Here is a 22669-nt window from a genome sequence, read left to right on the forward strand (position 1 = left end):
ATGACGCAAGTGAAAACGTTGGACGTGAGCTATTGCTCACTGCAGAGTAAAGACATTACACACGTAGCTTCATCTGTAGGTGATATGCGAGGACTAACTGGCTTAATCTTTGCTGGCAACGCAGCTTTGGGCGGATCGGCTGACATATGGTCCCGGTACTTCCTTCGAATGAAGCAAATGCGAACGCTTAATTTAAGCAACATCTTACTCCAAAGTAAAGACATTGCACACATTGCCTGATCTGTAGGTACCATGCCAGGACTGACTGTCTTAATTCTCACTGGTAACAAATCTTTGGGTGGATCCGCTGACTCATGGGCCGACTACTTACTGCGAATGAAGCATCTAAGGACGCTGAACCTAAGCAATTGTTCATTGCGGTGGACAGCTGTCCAACACATTTCAGGGTCTGTAAGAGACATGTCTGGACTGACTGACTTGATTCTTGCAGGCAACACAGCGCTCGGCGGATTGGCAGGATTGTGGGCTCGCTCCTTGAGGAAAATGGAGCACATAGAGACGCTTGACCTGAGCAAGTGCGCACTGGTATGGAGAGACGTTGAACACATTTTCTCTTCAGTACGTGACATGCCTGTACTGGCCAACTTAATCCTTGCTGGTAACAGAGCATTAGGCAGATCCTTTGAGTTGTGGTCTCCCTATTTACAGCAAATACAACACATAAAGACATTGAACCTGAGCAGTTGCTCCTTGATGTGGACAGCTGTCAAACACATTGCCTCATATGCAACCAAGATGCGCAGAATGACTGAATTGATCCTGGCTAACAACACAACATTGGGAGGATCGACCGAAACGTGGGCCCGTCATATGCCGCAAGTGACTTACATACAGACCCTGAACTTGAGTAACTGCTCACTGGAGGGGAAAAACATTGAGCATATTGCCTCATCTACAGGTGTTATACATAGGCTGAGTGACTTGAACCTTGCAGAAAATACAGCATTAGGTGGATCAGCCAAATCGTGGTCGCGCCACCTGCAGAAAATGCGGCGCTTACAGACGCTTGACCTGACCTGTTGCTCTTTGGAGGTTGAAGATATGGAGTACATTGCCTCATCTGTAGGTGATATGCCCGCACTGACCGACTTGATCCTTGTACGCAACACAGCACTGGGTGGATCTGCTAAATCGTGGTCTCTCCACTTGCCACAAATGATATACTTAAAGACACTTAACCTAAGCAGATGCTCGTTGCAGATTGAAGATATTGCGCATATTGCGTTGCCTGTAGGTAGCATGCACATACTGACTGACGTGATCGTGACTGGCAACCCAGCATTGTGCGGATCGGGTGACTTGCCCCCCTCGTTAAGAAATGTCACCAAAAAACTTCGGTTTTGAGTCACTTTCATAAACAAAAAAAAAACAACATACACGTACGAAGAAAAATAATTTGAGTGAACTGAATACCACCACGAGCTGTCAGGTTAGGTCAACTTGAAGATGTATTACATAGGCTGTGCCCGGCAGATCGCGGACATGTTTCCCACCTCTCTCCCATATTCTATAGCCACCTTAGCAGCTTTTGTCTCAGCTGATCATGGGTGCAAATCCGGAGGGGGAAATATCCCCCACTTTATGAGGTGGGGGATGGGCTATTGAATCGTCCCCCCACATTTTTGTGATGAGTTTACAATATTTCCTGACGACTAAAATGTTAGCAATATCACTAAAAAGGGAAAGTAATTTTAAAAGCCTTAAATATGCCATTGTGGTGTAAGATTTTACATGAATGGATACATATTACTGTTGCACATCTTTATCACGAACATCGCCCCCAGTATAGTATACATGGTGCTGCCTTCCCGCTTTTCAATTTTCCATGACCAGGCAAGTCAACCCCCCCTTTCCCCATCCCCTCAATTTCCAACTCAGCTTTAAGCCAGTGCAGCTGATGGAACTGGGACCAAGTCTGGGACCTTCACCTACTAAAATTCCAAAGTTTATCCCACCGTCGTTAAAAAAATGTCCCTTTTCCAAATGTACCTTTTGACGATTTACAGTTAAATGTAGGAAATATCCTCAGCTCAGAACACAACTTGACAGCGCGGCGCTGTGTGCATTAAAAAGCCATGTCTTAATCCCTCTTCACTTATAGTTCCAGAAAATGTTCATGTCTGAATAGAAAGCTGTCATGGGTGCGCCCGATAACTATAATAGTTTAGGACCACCTTACCTTTATGTGCGGTGCATGTATCAAGTGGTTTCATACTAAACGCATGTACATCCTTGGCATTCCCTGCTTTCCAAATTAATTCGGAGGTGGTACCAGTGGTATTGTCCATTTAAGTCGCACATTTTCATCTATAAAGAAAGCTTAATTGTATTTGGTGCAAAAAACTAAGGTCGGTGTTGTCGAGTGTTCCGAGAGAAATTCCATCTATAAAGATAGCTTAATTGTATTTGGTGCAAAACTATAAGGTCGGTATGTTGAGTATTCCGAGAGAAATTCCATCTATAAAGATAACTTAATTGTATTTGGTGCAAAACTATAAGGTCGGTATTGTCGAGTATTCCGAGAGAAATTCCATCTATAAAGATAGCTTAATTGTATTTGGTGCAAAACTATAAGGTCGGTATGTGGAGTGTTTCGAGAGAAATTCCATCTATAAAGATAGCTTAATTGTATTTGGTGCAAAACTATAAGGTCGGTATTGTCGAGTGTTCGGAGAGAAAATCCATCTATAAAGATAGCTTAATTGTATTTGGTGCAAAACTATAAGGTCGGTGTTGTCGAGTGTTCCGAGAGAAATTCCATCTACAAAGATAGCTTAATTGTATTTGGTGCAAAACTATAAGGTCGGTATTGTCGAGTGTTCCGAGAGAAACTCCATCTATAAAGATAGCTTAATTGTATTTGGTGCAAAACTATAAGGTCGGTATTGTTGAGTGTTCCGAGAGAAATTAAAATTAAAATTGAAATATATTTAGGAAAATATATCATACGGATCACTATTAGCTGTACAATGCCAATTCTGTTTTCCATTCTGGTCCTATTTTAGGAGAAAATCAAACATAAAAAATAACGAACAAGATAAATGTATCAGACCTCATCGAACAGTAATTGACAAGTAAGATCAAAGATTTGGTTTAAATAAATTCGTAGAACTTTCAACGGAGCTGTAAATATGTAAATTCATGTATACCATTGTAGGTGATATTCACGATAGTAGCTGTGAAAAAGATGTCGCCTATGTTAACGTGAAAAATAAACTTAAATAGTTTAAACAAATATAAGATAACAGCAAGCAGTGATTACAGAAACATAATATCTACCCTAAAGAAATGAACGAAAATTTAATTCATTGAGAGAAGGTTTGCAAGTTCTCCATTTGAAAGCAATCTCTTCTATGAGAGTGGTGATTCTGAAGAGAACGGTGGGTGTAAACTCGACGTTTCAACCAGGATGTTCTGGTTGTCGAGAGGTGCATCCTGGTTGAAACGTCGAGCGTAACCCACAGGGTTTTGTCAGATGCCCTCTTGAAATTGATTTCGCAATGATGTACCCGCAAAAATTCTCTTAGTCTAGCATCCATCATGCAAAGTTTAAAATCTTATAAATTTGAATTGGTGTAGGCCCTATAGTTCGAAATCTTGTCATATATGCCAAGATTCCATTTCATATGTGTTTATGTCAAAAGACAGGTATTGTAACAAAATCCGTCATCGTCGGGGAAATAAACAATACTTCTAAGGTCAAAGTTCAAATGCCGCCTTTTAATTTTCATTTTACTCTTCCCTGTGTGAATATTAACGTAGACTCTAACAGTTTCACAATGTACTGCAGAAATGCTCTATTTTAAAACACTAAATTGTATTTAATGCTTGCACTGAAACGCGTGATAGCTTGAGTTTTCTGCAAAAGTGCAGAAGTCTGAGGATTCTAGCATTGATTATTTATGGTTTCGACCCTTAACAGAAAAGGCTTTTCATCAGTCAGGTTCAAAATTGCTGTATTATCTCTATCTGTAACTGTGGACTCTTATATCAGGTCTCAGCTTTGGATCTCATGGCTGATTTAGTCGGAAAAATATGGGTGCATGTACCTCCGACGTTTCCAAACATCTTCCTGAGCCACTGTCTGAAGTCAATGCTTATAGCAACTGTTCTAGTACCTTGTCGCATTCGCCTTTTTTGTTCTGGATAATTAAGGATCAAAATTTAGAAAGAGCAATTTAAGTGGTCGAACAATGAACAGTATTATTCAATTTTTATATTTCTCTTCCCTCTCTTCCGGTTGTCAGAATTACCGTGCAAACACACTCGCATCATAATGCCATTGAAGATGTGTGACAATTTCAAATGGCAATGGGCCACTTTGGGATACTAAGGACACTGTCTTTTTCAATCCCATCAGAAAAAAGAAGCAGGAGACTTCGTGTTCGTTGTCCATCTGCAATTCCCAAATTGCTCAGCAATGGCCCCGACCCTTTGCCCCCAACTAGCGCTGCGGTATGAAAAACAATTTGTAATATATATCAGCGCAAAAGACATTATTCTCGGGGAAACCATTTTTTTTATCATGTTTCCTGAATCTTTCTTCTAGATTGTGATCCGTTACACGGAATGGTGATGGGCAACTGGTATGAAAGCCTCGTTTCAGTTTATAAATATGCGTCTTAAATCTAAGATATGTTGAACCATATATTTTATTTGTCACTGCTGATTGTTATCAATTTGTAATGAATTTTTATTTTATTGCTCTCAGGCTCCCAAAATGAAAAGTTAACATTGCTTTCAATTTTCAAATGGCTAAGAGCTATTCTGCAATGTTGTCAAGCACGCGCAAACTTGTAATGTTTGAAGGTTACACACAATACATGTAATTAACGTATACATCCGGACGTCTTGACACCATTGTTTTAACTATCTTGCCAAATGTAAAATCTTCAATTTGTCCGACACATTGATTACAAATAAGACATTGTGGAAAACTCAAATACCCCGACTACAAACTTCTTGCTGTGATTTGTGTAAACTTTCGAAACTACAAAACTCCCCAAGTTGAAGTGCACCCTCATCGGCAAACGAGAGACAGGTTGGGGAACCATTTTTAGGGTGTACTCACGCAAATATATGTAGGCCAGAAAAATGTCCGTCGAGCTCATTAATAAAATTTATACATTCAAACTATTCTTTAACCATGGAATTGGGAAATTGAAGGAATATTGGCACTGAACCTCAGGCCCGGACTCAGGGCTTCCAATGCTGAGTAAGTTAGATGCAATCGGTCCGAAAGTGCCACTATTTAGACGTTTTGCAGAGGGATGCATGTCCAAAATGGCTCCTTTTTCAGGCAATGAAAATTATTTCAATTCAGGGGCGGTCTGCTTTGGGTGAAATTTCTCAAAAATTCATCGGTCAAACCACTAAAAATTGAAAGGAAAAATGAAAAAGGACATATGGAACATCATTTTGCTGTCCAGCTGGGACACCTGTGATAGTTGCATTATAAAATAATTTTGAAATAACAGGATTTATCATTTGTGTCTATGGGAATTTATTTTTAGGGGTGCACCCTTTAGCCATTGCACGCGCAGTAAATTCCCACTCGAGGGGTGTTGCTGCTTTGTAAAAAAAGACGCCCTCACATGTTCCACTCGGGGCGGACTAGCACTCCATTCTGCGCATAATCAAAGTTGGGCCTGGTCAGGTGACTTCAATTCCCAAACCAAACGCTCTATCCCGTCAGTAGGCTTACCTTGTACATATGAAGAATAAGTGGAATGGGGGAGTACCCTCCCCAAAAGAATTGCGCTATTAGTTTTTTCTTCGACATTTAGGGTGGATTGTTTTATTTGCCACATTATTCCTGAGGTACAGAACAATTAACTTATCGGTGGTGGGGGAATTTTTACATTAAAGGGGGAAGTCTCTCCGATGTATTTCGTTACTCAAAGCAGAAAAAAACCGGCTAAGGGTTGTTACTATCAATACATGTAGGGTAAGTTTTTTCGGGTGGAGAGTCAATAGGCCTATCAGCTACCCTGGGCATTTTGAAGTTGGAAAACCTGTTCCCCCAGGAACTTCCAAAACATCGGAGAGCTAATTTGGACAATCAACAAATTATTTCATTATTGATTTTCAAATACCTCATAGTTATGGCACACTGAGCAGAAAGAAGTATTTAATTAACACGTTTCAAGTTTCAATAGTAAAGGTCGGTTCAAAGCTCGACGTGAGAGCGCAACGCATCAGACCTCTATGACTTCGAAATGTCCCTCGCCACTGGCTCAGTTCGTTCTCCGTCATCGCACTTATCATGTAAGTAGTACAACGCATGAGCCTGTCTGCGTAATACTATCATGCAAACAGAAGGCGATTGTTCATGACTACTCGCGACAGGACCATACTATAAATTGGCCAGAGGGGTGTTTGAAAAATAAAGTAACATTGTTAAACAGAATTGTTGGAAATTTATAATTCTTTAAACATGTTTTTACTTTCTGACGCAAAACGTTCATATGAAGCGGAAAAAATCCAACACTGATATCAATTAACAATTCATAACACCCAAATGAAATGCCATTGGCTCTGTCAATCCATGCAAAGCCGTGTATGGACAGAACTGCGACACACGACCACCATTGTTATAAACAAAGTGGCAGGTGTACGCACCATTGCGCAGGAATAGTTGGTATACAATAGCCACACTCTCTGTAGGCACTCATAACGACCAGCCAGTTTGTTTCCAAAATCTGAAGCTGTTGCAACTCTAGTGTTGGAGTTAAGTCACAAGTCCCTTCACTAGGCAAGCAATAATTAACAGGGTGAACAATGACAAAAGAAAGCTTTTGTCACAATTCACGTGAATAGCTTGTGAACTGGCTTATTAAGAGTGAGGGACTTGCAGGGACTTCTGATGGACTCCAATGCAACACTGCGCAAATCACTCTATGTCCAGCTATGCGTCATAACTTGTGACTTCTTCTCTGCTTACAGTGATATAGATGAAGATAATCCTTGTTTCAAATGAAGAAAATACTACAATGAAGCATTGCTGGCGCCCATTTCTTGCACAAACCGAAGTACTATTCAAAAAATGACGTGCTGAAGCTATATTGTTGTGAATTTGGACACAGATTAACAGAAACTTCCAGCTTTATGCAAATCTTTACTTCCTATCTGCTCGTTATCTAAATTGAAACGTCTAACTTCTCGTTATCTAGATTGAAACGTAATGCCAAGATCCCCAACACAAATACTCAAAAATATTATCATATGATTTGAGACAAAAATATCAGGATCGACAATTTACACTTTAATACTCAAAAATAAAAGCTTTCTAAAATTCATAAACAATAGCTTGAGAAAAGTGTATAGATGTAGTAGGTTTGAGGTCTAAAGAACTCTAGGTCTATATTTGAACGATGTTTCAATCTCTTTCTTTGGAAACATTATTTGCATGACATGTTAATTTCTTTGAGCAGGACGAAATACAGGCAGATGGAATGGCAGGTTTGTTTTTATTAAGCGTCAATATTTATTTCTAACAGAATAGAAGTCATTCTGAATGTCCTCAGTACACCGTTACCGGTCTTATATGTGCCCTTTGATGGGGTCACGTGTCTGATATAATGATACTCGGAAGTCGCTCCGAGAGGAACTTGATTTCTCGCACCGTACCAGAATCTGCAGAGGGCTGAGTATCCACAAAGACACCGTCGTCCTGAAAGAGAGGTGAGTCGGGCTGTATTCCTGGCAGAGGGTTGAGTTGAGCGGCCTGTGCTACGTCGTCGTCCACGGAGAGAAGCTTGCGTTTCCCTGCCGATGTGCTTTGATTGTTGCTGGGGGGTGTTCCCTTCATCTGTCGGTTAGAGTTGACGTCCGAGTTGTAGGCACTCTCTCCGGAGATGTATGGGTCGGGAGGCAAGGTTGAACTGCTGTTTGCAGCATAATTTGACTGACTTTGGCTGGGCTCACTAACCTTTTCGGGATCTGGTGCAGGTGAATTCTGATTTGCATGGATGCTGTTATTGTCAGTTTTACTAACCTGATCGTCAAGAGTTTGGGGCAAATTCTGGGTGATATGATTGGCCACCCAGTTACTAGTTCGATCTTTTCTGTACTCGCGTTGTTCGATATAAATTGCGTCTGTTATGACGTCACCGGGATTGCGATTTCCTGACTGGCCGGGTGAATTTGCTTGCCCATCATCCATTTGATCATCACCTTCCTTTGCAACCTCCTCAACGCCACTGTTTGAACTTTGACCGGGAGAAGTACTTCTAGACCGAGGCTTGTTGTTGAAGCTGTCTACAGCGTTGACCTGCTCTCTGACCTCGTGTTTGCGCTTCTCTTCTTCCGGAAGGAGAAAGTGGACTTTTCGCTTCTTTTTGTGGACCATCTGGCGCTGTATTTTCTTTCTCCTTTCGAGCAAAGCTTGCAGTTCTTGTTTCCGTCTTTTGTTAATCGCTGCCGGTGAGTCTGAGAAATCGATTCGTTCATCGCCGGGTCTAAGGGATAAGCTATCCAGCGAAATGTGGAGCTCTCTAGGGATGTCAATGTCGCCCTCTGGCGTCCGTCTGTTATAGATGGGTTTGAGTTTGCCTCCCGGCAATCGCTTAGGAGTGAGTTTTTCCAGCTCGACTTGCACGAGCTCCGAGTAAACGAATTGCTTCCGGACAGGGTAGCGTTTTGCCACTTCACTCTCACTCTTCCGGGCAAAAGCGTCTTTACGAACGGAGCGCCGCCGGGGATGACGCGATTTGCTCTGGGCCTTCCGCTTGTTTTCTTTGGCCGCCAGAGCCTCCATCTCCTTCCTCTTCTTTTCTGCCTCCGCGTTCCTGTGACTGCGCTTGGGTTTGGTCTTGCGCACCCCTGGCGTCCACGGTTTGAGGTGGGGAGGCAGGAAGTCGGGGAGTAACCAGTTGCTGGGATACGAGTCCCCCCCGACGTTCGGGAAGGGATCAATTTCAACGATGGGGCTCTCCGCTTCGCTGGAATCGTCGGTGGTGTAACTGTCTTCCTCGCGGTCCGACAGGGCAACTCTAGCCCTGCATTCATGTTTACGACGACTTCTCAGGCTTGGCAGGGAGATGGTGCGCATCCGAAGTTCTTCCGATATCAGATCCCGGCTGGGTAAGATTTCCAGCGATCTGGAGGAGAACGCAGCCCTCCCCTTGCCAGAGTTGGAAGGTCTCAGAAGACCCTGGTCGTCAACGAGACGTGGTAGGAAGTTGTGAGTCATGAGTTGTGACTGTTCTGAACCTCCGGCGTTGAACTGGGCCTTGTGGTTGTACTGATGACTCAGCTCGCCACCAGCGTAAGACTGAGATACACCCTGTGCGGGTGTCTGATCGGAGTAGTCAGATACTCTACTGTCACTGCTACTGCTCGATTTCCCTACGCTGTCTCTCCCATAGGAAAAATCTCTGCTGGTGAATCTCGTCACAGCACCGACAAACCCAGAGGCGCTTCCCCGGTCGAGAACACCCCGGGAACCGTTAAGTACCGGTAGCGTGCTGGCGTGACGCTGGCTGATAGCCGGTAAGCTTCGGCTATCGTGCGGCATCATGGCCCCAACATTCATGACCTAACTTGGATTTATTTTTCCAGTCTGGAATACTGAAAAGTTCAGGAAATGAAAAATCTGTCATCACCAGATAACCATTTCTTTCGGTGACCATCCTGCTACTGCATGTCTTTTGAGAACTATGGAGGTATCACCGTGACAAGATGTAGGAAAGCATAATCACTAGAGAGGCACTACATCTCCATCTGGCCGCTCCTCCACTCCAAATTCTAGTCCATGGATCCCTCTGAAGTGATCTTGCTTGAAGTTGGACCCCCTTCAGCTTGCTGTTATGGTGGGATATCATCCGTGTCACTCAGATGGTCATATTGCCTCCCATTGATCGCCACTTGGTGGAAAAAGATGCATCGACATCTGCAGAGGAAACATTAAAGAAACAGCCTTAGAACAACTAAAGCCCTCTAGGTAATAAAGATCAATATATGTTGGAAACCACGACTCTAGGTCGGTAAGTAGGCTCGAAGTAGTAAACTGAAGGCTTGTCAGCTTTGGAGAGAGGGTGGATACCACCAACAGGACTGACAGCTTGTTTGAAATGTGGACATGGGGATTCAAACTTTTCTCCACTGGAGCGTAGGCATCAATTTTCTAAATAGTGGTGGGTTTCGTGTCTATTTTTAGGGGGTGATCATCTTTTGATGGAAATTTCTCCAAAAGTTCCCGATTAGAACATTAAAATCGATTGGAAAATGAAAGATGGGAAATCACATATATAACTTAATGTTTGCTTTTCCCATTTTTTCTTAAAGTGAGATTATTTATCACAGTTGTCTATGACAGTTTAAATATTTACTGGTCTGCAACCTGTTAGCAGGGGTTGGATTTATTTGGTGGTAGTGCACGCCCCTCCCTTCAGGCAAGTAAACAGTCAACAAACAGACTTTGGATTTTACGTTTTGAAAAAGTTGGGGGTATTGTACATACGCAGCAATTTATGTGATTAGAATCTATATAACTTGTGATTCTAACAGTTTGTGTGAATTGGCGAATTCTAATTCTTTGCTCAATCACCCAGCTCGTTATGGGACCCACATTCGGCTGTTGATACCATAAACAAGTCAATGCTACGGGGTGTGGAAACATTCTACAAAATTGGGTATCATTTGGCACTCAAGACCGTTGTGTTTACGCACCCACAATCGGCAGAAGTCAATGAAAGAAGCGTTGTTGGCAAAGGCAGGGAGCCCTTTGAATGGGCACGGCAAACAATATTTACCCAGCTCTCGGGGTTCACTAGCAACGGTGTTTAATGTCTGACGTAGGTGAGAGGCAGCAGGATACAAAAGGCCTAAAGTCACATTGTTGCCCGTTGACTGGGACTGCCTTTGATGTCCCTTTTAGCATAATATACATTTGCTTGCCGTGTCTCTCTATTTTCAAATGCTATATGTACACGCATTGTCAGATAAATCAGTGGCACAAACTGTTTTTGCAGTCAACCAAAACCAAACCAACCAAAACGTGTGACAGGGTTGCTGTAATTTGTAAGCATTCTACGGACTTAAACCTGCAAATCATACCCCGACCATAATATAGTGATAACATATTCAAGGAAGGTGTCTATCATCAGAGATGCATTCTATGTACATGTATGTTTTAAGCCTTTTGGTCAGGAAATTTCATGTCAAAAATGTGATCACGAATCGCACGAAACCTTAAAATAACAATACGTTCACCCGAGTAGTATACTTGTTAAGAAATAAATAAAAAACCCTAGGGGCCTTCAGCCACCTATGTTTGAAGTTACATGCAGGGGGCCTACATGACAGGCTTCAGGGTGTCCAGAAATGAACGACTGCAAAATTGTCAATTTTGTATATGTTGGGGATTTTTGAAAATTTGTCTCACTCTATCTGCTCGGCCAAAGTAACCCAGAGGTTGAAGTCGGGTCAAAATGAATGCTATCGGGTAATTTAGACCCGAAAATTGTGGGTTTTCACCAGGAAAAGGACATAGCAACTCACGGTTCATGCTCGGGATCAATATGACCCAGGGAGTTTCAGAGTGAAGGAACATATCATTCACTCTCCGTACCCCTCCTCCCGGGTTCTATACCCCAGTACTGGTTTGGGCTTCAGCTGGGTGAGTGAGTGCAGAGATACAGATTGAATAGCCTGCACCGAAGTGCGAGAATTTGTATGTGATGCACATATATCTATGCATACACAAGTCATCTCAGATCAGCAAGAATCTACAGTATGTATGATCTTTGCCTTAGGTATACGATTCTAGGCAAATGAGTGGGGTGTAAGGAGAACTAACGTCAGGATTGCGTTCTATTTAATCGCTTCTCTGCCTTGACAGAGATCCACATTTATTATCAGGTTCACACTTTACAGGAGAGAGAACAGATTTCCGTATAAGGGCGATGGGACAATGGAAAGAGCTTGTAAATAGCAGACACACTAATTCGTCGGTGGCATGCTGGGCGGCTCTAATCAAACGAGACAGGCCACTGCACCTGTTGCAAAAAAGATCCCAATTTCCGAATCACAACTCACCTAAGCAATATCGATCCCTCTTATTGAGGGCTCTTGTACCGCGAACCTTCCTTAAATTCTCACCCCAGCTGACGAGAATTTTGAGTGTGAAAGAAAATCCTGAATTGAAATTTCCAGCCGCAGCATTGGGTTGAATATTCGGTTGTTGATGGATTCGGTGGAAATAAATTTTATACCTAGATACCTATATAGAAGGATCAATTCAAAGGGACGCACATATAAGCCAGCTGACACCATTAGTAAAAGGGACAAAGGAATTTCCCTGAAGCTTGGAGATTTAGTTCAACACAAACCTTTTTCAGAAACACACCGATGAATTATCTGTTGTAGAAAATGAACGTTATTTTCCGATTTTTATCAGGATTCTGCCCACAGAGGGTGGGAGTTATTTACTTTATGAGAGTGTTATATTCTTTTTTAACTAATCATTTCAACAAAAAAGAACGAACGTAAATCGTGGCAGCAAACCACACACCCATGTAAGGGCAGAACCGTGTGGTGTGGGTTGAGGGCATTCTGGGACACGGTTCCTCAATATTTAATGACTGGATCTTATTTTGTACCCCATTTATTTCGCATCAGCCTTTATACTAGGCAAGATATGGGACGGAGGGTACCCCCCCACATGTCCAATACACACTGTAGACTATTGTTACCTAACACATCCCCCCCAGAAGTCTGTAAAGAATTTCTGTGATTCCGATCAAACAATGACCAACACAAAAGGGGGGTTCTCTCCGTCCCATATCTTGCTTCAAATGTCAGCTGTGACTACCCGGAATCCTTTTTTTCTATACGGGCGTTAACAACCTATAAGACATATACTTGCGTACACAAACAGAGCCTTCGACCACAGCAACGGACACGTTTGTTATGGACTGTAAGCCGTTTTCCATAAGCCGGGGCGGTAAGCTGACGAGGCATTGCTTACAGAACTGGAGAGTCTATAGCTTCAAGGGGCTCTTTTTTACCCCAAAGAGGATTACTTAGGGACTACATTGAGCTTTCTGGAAGGATGACGATTAAAACGATTAGTCAAACTAGACTCTTCATCAGACCATGGAGGAATAAAACAGCGCTGTGTTCTGCGGTCTGGTCATGCGAGTATAAAAAAGGTTGAGAAATTTGAGTTCCTGCGTGATGGGAAGACACGGAATATACGCGTAGGACTACACTTGTACTTATACAACAGGTGGTTAAGTATGGAGAAAATAAACGGGTATAATTATGAAGACGTTAAACTTCGGCGCAACGCTATATGAGCATGCTGTGTTTTCACCCGTGGGTCTATAAACTCTCTATAAAGGCAAAAGACTGGAAAACTCGCCCTCTAAAAGAATGAGTCCCTCATAAATCCTCTCGAAAAGTGTAAAAACCACTCTAAAAGAGTGAAAAACCACCCTAAACGAGTGAAAATCACTCTAAAGAGAAGTCATATAAGGGACCAATCTTTTTCGAGTCGTCCATTTTCGGGATGTCCTTTATATGGCTCCTTGGCAGAGAGGAAATTTCACTGTTTGAGTGGTTTTCACTCTTTAGAGTGGATTTTACTCTTTTTGTTTTCACCAATAAAGTTGAACACAGCCAAATAAACACTGCAAATTGTGTGAATGAAGCTTATGCTGAACATATACCCAATTTAATCAGTGGTAGACAATCTCGTTTGACCACAGCCTACAGTATAGCGTCCATCAGTGTTATCTTTGTTAGCGAAGTTATTATATTTTCCAGTACTTATGGCCTTCATTTGCTTTCTTAAAGATCGATGGATTCTATTCTGTTTTAAAACAGAATTTCGTGCACATAATCTGACCCGGTTGCCAAGTGGAAAGAGGGGACAGTGATAATTTCTTTAACAATTTCCAACAATCATTGAAGACATTGCACACTCCTTTGACTTCATTCCGCCAGGTGACAAGTCACACAGTGGAAACAAACAGCCGCGGGGGGGGGGAATCAGAATCGATATCCCGCTCACATGATGGTGAAATTTAGGCTTAACAGTGAAAAATGGCCACAGACGTGTGGACACCAGTCGCTTAAAAAAACCCTGAATACAACAAAGCACGTGTCAACTAGGACACTTTCAACGCAAACTGTTTGCAGAGTCAACTTGCGTGATTTATGCACTCATAACTACGATCACAAATTTCCCACTCTTGTCTAATTAAAAAACGTGGTTGGCAATGCGGAGAAATGATTGAAAGACGGAATACCGTGAGAAATTAAGAAATCAAACGACCAAGTAATCGTGTGTGCTCACTGTTCTTTCAAAACACTGACAAAAAGTGTTCCACTTCTGTTTATGTTCATTAATGCGAGTTGAATTAATTAACGACAGTGAAAATATCTGGAATTGCGTCTAGAGGCTAGAAGACGAGACACTATTGGGTATCAATAATGCTGCTAACCATTAACCGGCATTGACAGAAAGAACCCCAAATCAATAGGGAAATCAATGGCACTTTAATTCACGGACTCCAGCCAGACGAATTCGTGTTTTGAAAACACAGTCTGTGTCCACAGGCAAGAACTGAAAACCTACTACACTTACAAGATTCTTGCAAGTTTTGGTCCAGCGAGAGACATACATAAACAGATATTATATTTCGTAATACAAAACGAATTTTGCTCCCCTACGAAGAGCTGTATTCCGTTCACAGTTCGATGTGTACGATTTGGATAACTTCAGATCAGTTCAAATACAATTGTTTATGCACATATATGGTTGAGAGAAGAGTTTTTGTGAATCTTTGTTAAAGCAGGAGCTGCATTAGTGGGTAAACAGGATCATCTCATTGTTGCAGTAAAGCTCAGTTTATGTTACAGAAATATACACGTTTCTGCTATGGGCCTCACTTGAAGAAAACCAAAATTTTAATTTGATGGTAAAATATTTCAAAGTCAAGACAGTATAAATTGAAGTAGGAATAGAGAGTAAAATGATAACGCGCTACCACTCTGGAAAATTATAAAATTTGGTCGATGTTTCGCTTTCAGCAATTGAAAATGAGCACAAAATCCGTTGAATAAAGCCTGTTGCTGTACGCATTTCTATTCCCCGCGATGTATTATACATTTGGACATCACAAAAACACTAAAATCCAAAGAGCATTTCAATTACAGGAGACCACATATTACCTGCGTAACTTTCACACAGTACTTCAAGCAGAAAATGGAACCGCATTTTAACAAAGGGAAGTAGTGTTTAACATGAGGCCTAACTTTATAAATGTATATTCTTTCATGTTAAAGGCTCATGTTCGTGTTGCTGATTTGCGTGATCAGCAACACTCTGAAATCTGGCCCAAGTGAAGGGTATGAAGGCCGTGCTATTTTTTGTCTGTGGAAGCACCTAAGACGAAACTTCTCTTGAAATAAAATGCCTTACCTTTGGTGCAGAGTTCTGTCCATTCAGAGCCTTACGCACAGACGAGGTATGCCACAACTGTCAAAGACAAAGCAAAGCAGATATTCCGTTGCTCGTCAACAAGATATGTGTACTCAAATATCGGCTAAACAAACATGCATTAAATGGGACGTTATCATCTAGCGCAAGACTGGCGTGGATACAAAGGCTAAACTTATCGTGATGGGAAAATAATTGCGAAATGTGGCAGCGGAATAAATGAAAAAATAATGCTAAAGCACTCAAATGTAACCGAAGGAATGACAGTTTCAATGTTTGGAAGCTGACACTCTTGATAAATAGCAGGGTAATGTTTTAGGACCTACTTGAACATTGCTCCGGTGACGGCACAGATTGTAAAAACAAAACAAAACAGAGGATTCAACACTGGCTGTGGTTTGAGATCTGCTCGGAAGATTTCTCTATTCATACATGGATATTCAGCTTGTTATAGATTCATGATTTGAAGTATTTCAGACCATTCAACTTTGTTCTCCTTGTTATTTGCAAAGGATAGACGTTCGTGCCAAATAATTTCCGTTGCCAACACATATTCAAAATAGTACAAGGACCTCATACTAATTCTAGATTTTGACCTCCATGATAAAACGTGTCCCGCTTACATGAGCAAAGATGGGGTGCGTTATGAGGAATGGGACTGTTTATTAGGCCATTTGTTAATTATAGAATACATGACATCCTTAATCTTTTGGACACAGTTATTCCGAAGAGTTTTGAAATATCCTAAAAATATAACAAACATATTCATTAAGAGGTGCAGCACATTATGATTCGACAAAGGTCACCCTACAGTGAACAGAATGAGTGTTTTTACGACTCAGTGGTTTGTACTTAGCTGTAACAGCCTACTGTCAGGAATGGAACCATAACACGTCTGAACACACGGTTGCTATGGACCATGTACACCCAAAGCCATCGGCAACTTAGCTTCAATCAAGTCTTACTGCAGACATGGTATTTATTCATAACTGCACTTGCATAATATTTTTTAGGGGAGTCACAACTCATAATAACTAAGGCTTGCTATGATAAGAAAATTTTGACGTACCCGTCAGCTCCTTGAAGGTTGAGGCATCAGCCATTAAAAATCACAGCAGACGGCCAGTCCACGCTGAACTCCTTGAATGGACGGGATCAACAGAAACTGTCGTACGTTTAAACAGTGATCGTTAAGCAAGAATTTCGCACATGTGCCCTCTCGCGCACACAGGAGACAGTCAGGGCCCTTACTTTAATAATGCCTGCCCGGTGTTTGTAACATTTGCAGACTTGAAATCGGATTGAATAGGCCCTGGAAGACCATTTCATCCAGGAAAATGTATACGGTAACGGTGTCAAAAGTGAGGACGAGGCAGAAACTGCTGAACCGTGTGCGACCAAGCGTGCGCGGGGAAGACAGCGCACAATAGCCGGATTGGATCCGTCGTGACGCTGGCGGCAGTCAACCCTGACGGTCTTTGTTTACCATTTGGTCTGCGGTTGTGTTCATAAGTAGGGCCTTTTCTGGTTGTGTATATTGAGGGCGGTTCTTTGTTGAGCGGACTGGAGGACTGAATTTATGTTACACTCCTAGCTTAGCTGAGGTTTCATCAACTCTGGAACATTGTGCTCCATGCAAAACCCCTAAAAACACAACGCACCCCTAGAAGATCCTTTCATCTGCCCTCTGAATGCAATTTAGAGACAACATTGTCACGAAATTGGGTTGCTTGGTGCTAAATTACATCTTGGAGGAACTTGGAAAGAACCTAGCAACTGCATGGTGGCGCTATATGCGACAATGCACTGGCAACACGTTGGTTGCAAATGAAAAAAGTCCCCACGAGTTGCCAATCGTTGGGGGGGGGGCTACAGGTGTGCATCCTCCCCACTTGAAGTGGGGAGTGGGGAGGATGATTATACTGGTAATCTCCTTCTTCACGTCTCAAGGGGTTGTAAGGGACGTGACTTGAGGGTTCGATTGTCTATTTGTCAAGGGAAATAGAGCCTTCTTTTGGCCCCTCACAGGGCTGATGGGGCACCCGCTACTCCTCGGCCGTTGGTATCAATAATTGGGGTCATCGTTCTGAACCTCCGAGAATCGTTTCATAAGTCGTTTTGGCATGGGTGTACAGCTATTAGAAAATGTACAGCTATTAGGAGAAATTCTCAGTTGAGTGAGACCGGAGATTCTACCCAAGGGTATGCCAGTTTTTTCCCAGGAAACTATTATCTCCGATACAGAAATTTTTCCCTATGTTAGTCCCATCGGGCTGATTCGCTCGGATATTTTGTGTCCCAATATGTGGAAAGCGGCAAATTTTGAGTCTGGAACCAGAAACGTGCAATACAAGGCTTGCTAATTAAAAGAGATATACGTTTTTGTCGCCATTCAACCCATAATTGAAGAACAAGATGGCGTCCAAATGTGACATTTTTATGTTAAAGTAGGAGGTCCTGGCACAGTCAGACCAACGCCCAGGCTCATTTAGGCTATCCTAAGCCAAGCCCCAGGACCAGGCCAAGTTAAACCCTGGGCGAAGGCCCAGGCCAAGCAAAAGCCAGGCCAAGCCAAGCCAAACCAAAGCCAAGCAAAGCCAAACCAAGCCAAAGCCAAACCAACAGTCACAACGCACCCAGACCAGCCCAACTCACACCCAGGACCAACTCGGAAGTAGGCAAGGCAAGGTGTAGCCCAGGCCCCGTCGTAACCCAGCCCGGGCCTTGTCCACGAATAGCCCGGGATTAGTCAACACCCACAGGCCAAGCCCAGGCCAAGCTAACAACCTAGCCCATGCCCAGGAAAGCCCAACTCACACCCAGCCTCAGCCTGGGCTCCAGGCGAAGCCCATGCTATGCCCAGGCCAAGCCCAAGACAAGCTCCCAGCCTGCACACGATGGCAGTGTATTTTGCGAAATTATTCACGGATAGGGGACGGTCACACACAGAATCTGGATCTTGAATACATACATTTGGAATTATAACTATGTAACCTTTAACCTTGCTTTCAATATGAGATGTTTGACAACTTTCACAGACATTTCAGCTTTTCATTGGCATTGTAATATCCTGGGGAAGACCAAACAAGGTAGATTTCCAAGTCCTTCAAAAACTTTTGGAACTCACCAGCGTTGAATTGTGGGCCCTAGTCAGATGCCAGCACCCGAGGGATGTCGAAACGAGGAAACTGCTTTGTCAGCATAGAAATTAACCGGGTACTTGTGGTTATGAAATTGAATTTGTCACCAAGAATTGGTAACCTTTGACCTTCACGATGTCATATGGGCTTTTGTCCCTTGGGCCACTGCCATCATCCTGTGGCTTCAGCTTTTCTCTGGGGTTTCTTGGCCTCAGTTCCTGGCAAGGTTCACCCGAGTCCACGAGTTGCTTTAATGTCCTTGGCATCAAACTGTTGTAGCATATGTGAGTGGAGTGTAGTCTCTTAAGAATGGCTTGTCTTAAACCTTTTGGAATCAGAATGGCTTCACTCTTAAGAATGATTCCATTCTAGTGATTCTAAGCACATCCTTCTTGTCATAGTGCGGACACGCCTCATTTAATAACTCGCACTTTGTAACAGGCAAGCAGCCAAGCAGCCAGTTGCAAGTGACTCTTTGTGTGCAGTTGCCTCCCTGACTTACTTCTTCCAAGTTAATTGTCATGATGCAAGGTCTCAGATCAGGTGAATTGATGTGAGCACGGCTTATAGGGTATCGGGGATCCCCAAGAAAGTGGAAGTCCATGTCGTAACGATGAACTCTCATCAGGAGGGTTTGAAGACGCTTGGGTGCTTGACAGAGTGGTTTGTTGAGAGTAGATGCGATGCGACCGGTTTGTAATCATTTGGTACGATCACCACTGTACTGGCCAAAACGTTCAAGTCCAAGCACTGGCAGTAGTTCTTTTTTGATTTGCGCCCAGTTGCGTTCATTACTGGATAGTGAGCGAAATGCATATTTGACAGGTTTACCGTCTTGTAGCAGAATGGCTCTAATACTGTCTTTGCTACTGTGAATTTGGAGTGCAATGCCCCTGGTACACTGAATAGTTTTTGTTTCACACTCTCTAGTACTCTAGTACTCTTTCGCAAGCAGGGCACCAGTTCCACTCATCATCCTAGCGAGTCAGGGATCTGATTGGTTCCAGATCAAAGGAAGAAATCTTGCCATATACATGTACTTCACCATTCCACATAGACGTTTCACGCCCTGAATGTCTGTTGGGGCTGGCATTTTCAGCACTCCCTCAACTTTGGAGTCGTCCACTCTGACTCCTTCTTCGGTAAAACAGTGTCCGTGAACTCGGGTTTTTGTCTTTCCGATTTCCTTCTTGTTTTCATTCAGGATGATGTTTCGTTCCTGGCATGTCTGATACAACTTTACCAGCTTCTCATCATTATCTTTTGTGGCCTCAGATTTCATATGACCCCATCATGGTGAAGACTCACCGCTTCCACAAGTTTGCGGTGGAAAGTTTGCTCCTCACATTAAAACCCAAAGTCAACTTGGCCCAGCAAAATCGGCCAAATGGAGTTCTCATGGTGGTAAGCTTGCTGGATTCCTCATCTTGTCTGACGTGCCAAAAAGCTGCCTTAACGTCTAACTTGCTGAACGCTTTTGCATCTTGCAACATTTGGAGCACGTCATCAACAGTGGGCAACTAGTACTTCTCTCATGAGGGCTTGACGGCTGTTGTGGATTAATGCAAATTCTGAGCTTGCCACTGGCTTCTTGCACCACGGCCATCGGACTTATCCACTGTGTAGGCTCTTTGACAGGGATGAGCACACCCGACTGACTTGGTTGTTAAGTTCAGCTTGAATTGGACACCCCCTTTAAAGGCACTGGAACTTTACTTCAACATAGAGCACGTGGTTTCAATTCTGGATCCACATGAAGGATGGCCAAGCTATCAATGAATCTTCTTTATTCACAGTCGTCAGGTGCATGTCGGTCAGGGCTTTCAGGCCAAGCAAGCAGTGTAGATGGTTTGGCATTACCATAAAGATAGCACTGTGTACTTCACTGGTGCGGATATATTTCTGCCTCCCCTAGGGGTCTGATTTTTGAGTCATTACTCGTACGTGACCAGCTGCACTTTCGCGGGCCGCACTTGTTCTTCACGGAAAAATCATTGATGCAGCGTGTTGACGTCGATCAGCAACCTGTGTCCACTTGGAAAAGAATGTGGCAGCCAGTTACAGCTAGCTGTGAGAGTGATCCGTCTACTGCTGCTATAACGTGCAAGGTATGCACCGTCTCTTCATTAGAGTCGGTTAGAAAAGTCAGTCTTTCTCATGACGTGTGAAACCACAGTAATTGCACTCACGTTTCACAGGTGGTGCAGACGAGGGTAGCTTTAATCGCTGGCAAGTGGTGATTTCTTAGCACTTAACTTCCACGGAGTCTATTTCAAGGTCGATTCTTGTCTTGATCCACGGACTAGCTTTACGGAAGGCGAAGCCCATGACTCCGGCCAAAGTATTTTCCCTTGCATGGTGGCTCTCTCTGCTGTTTTGCAAACGTTCACACACAGGTCCAGTGTTAGCTTGGTCTACAGTAACATCTTCTGTGCCTCCTGGTCACGTATGCCGAGGAAACTCTGGGTAGGGAGTCTTGAGAGTCATTGTGATAGTTACACTATTAAGTTTCATCATGCTGTGGATGGCTGTAAGAAATGACTCGAAAGATTCATCCCCCTTTTGCTCTTTCTTTTAAGGAAGAAAATGTTTACAACTTTCGTTTACTTCACCCAAAGGAGTCAGTCTTGGCGGGAGTGTCACATTCCCCTGGCTCAAAGTGAAAGATGCTTAACATTATACCGAAGTCTGGTGGCTGTAGTGGTTTGATATCGCTAACTGGTGCTGCAGTAGTCATCTTTAGGGACACAACAAGTCACAGCCTGTTCGACAGCTCGAGAAATTTCGGTCATTGCACGACATGTACATGTTTATCGCGTAATACGAACGAACAGTTGTATGTTCTGAAACGTGCATGCGTGTGTCTGCACTCAGGCGGATTTCATGACCGGGCAAAAAGTCATCAATTATGGGGCTATCCGACAGCTTTATTTTATTATTCAGCAATTTTATTAAAGCACAAGATTCCGGCACCACTGCCACAAAGTTGCGTGACCCGATGCAGGCAAATTCACAGGCATTAGAGATCGGATACTGAAGGGTGATGAGCTTTTTTCTTTCCCCACAGTCAACACTGGCATCGGGATTACAGATAGACAGAGGGCGCTTTTAACTTTTGTGTACACAGCATTTTACCGGTCTGGCTTATCAACAAAGGCACTGTTGCTGTAAACTATGAAAGACACTATTCACTTCACGTTTTCATGTTCAACATTTGGATCCCAATTCTGCTCTTTGAAACCATCTCTGGGAGAAAAGGTTGCTCACTGGCTTCAAATATTGTCACATACGTATGCAGCAATAAATTAAAAAAGAAGTGGACATTTATAACAACAAAATAATCAAATAATCGAGCATTTTTGCACGCAAATAAATGCAACATTAAGTGTCAGTGCCTAAGAGGAAATCCCAGTTTTTCCCATTAACATGGACAATGGCAGTAGTTTAAAAACCAAGAAAGGCTCCGAAATACAGATTGAAATAGCAAACCAAAAATTGAAAAATAGGTAACCGAAACACAAAGGTACAATATCATCGCACGGCCATCACGTTAACTCACACAAGAAGATTATGTAAGCACCCCGTCAGCTGTGACAGATACACTGTAAATTTTGGAAATCGTTTGCCCTAAAGGGCATGAGAGTGACTCCTGCCAAAGCTTGGGGTTGCTAGAAAATGAATGCAGATGTACGAATGAAAACGTGACTTTGAAAATCAGTTTAAGGAAACTGAAAATATGAAAACCCCATGGTGATATCTTTGTTTCAAGACGATGTTACCGTGGATGCATCAGCAAGTTGCAACGCTGGGCTATACAGGATAGGGTATGTTTTCAAAGATCTACCTTGACCTCCTCAAAATGGGAAAATGACCGGAGAAAACATCCAAAACACGGGCCAGACTATTTAGGGGAATTTGAATAAGTGAATTATAACGACAAACAGTATAGGAAAGCATTTAAATAGTATTTGCGAGTGTGAATTCAGTACCCAGGCTACAGACCAATTAACCCAAGGAGACGCCATTCCTGCGGGGCCATCGCGGCACTCACGCACATGTC

The 22669-nt window shown here is 42.9% G+C and overlaps 2 protein-coding genes across 2 annotated transcripts; one reads left to right on the plus strand and one right to left on the minus strand.

The window, feature by feature from the left end:
• Nucleotides 1-252: 252 nt before the first annotated feature.
• LOC147799077 (leucine-rich repeat-containing protein 31-like) lies at nt 253-3785 on the plus strand. Its single transcript, XM_087137293.1, has one exon. It carries the CDS (start codon nt 253-255, stop codon nt 1363-1365), a length of 1113 nt encoding a protein of 370 aa, XP_086993419.1. The 3' UTR covers nt 1366-3785.
• A 3322-nt stretch (nt 3786-7107) lies between these two features.
• LOC110982332 (uncharacterized) lies at nt 7108-16946 on the minus strand. The gene is made up of 3 exons (XM_022240667.2): nt 16539-16946; nt 15452-15508; nt 7108-9913 (listed from the first exon to the last, which is right to left on the minus strand). The coding sequence occupies exon 3, from the start codon at nt 9554-9556 to the stop codon at nt 7586-7588; it is 1971 nt and encodes a 656-aa protein (XP_022096359.2). The 5' UTR covers nt 9557-9913; nt 15452-15508; nt 16539-16946; the 3' UTR covers nt 7108-7585.
• Between the last annotated feature and the right edge of the window lie 5723 nt (nt 16947-22669).

The sequence above is a fragment of the Acanthaster planci genome, linkage group LG05 (assembly GCF_054643075.1).
Source record: "Acanthaster planci isolate LZ-2023a linkage group LG05, COTS_SCS, whole genome shotgun sequence".
NCBI classification, from domain to species: domain Eukaryota; kingdom Metazoa; phylum Echinodermata; class Asteroidea; order Valvatida; family Acanthasteridae; genus Acanthaster; species Acanthaster planci.

Coding starts and splice junctions, on each gene's coding strand:
- LOC110982332 (XM_022240667.2), bottom strand. CDS start 9,556: ATGAATGTTGGGGCCATGATGCCGCACGATAGCCGAAGCTTACCGGCT.
- LOC147799077 (XM_087137293.1), top strand. CDS start 253: ATGCCAGGACTGACTGTCTTAATTCTCACTGGTAACAAATCTTTGGGT.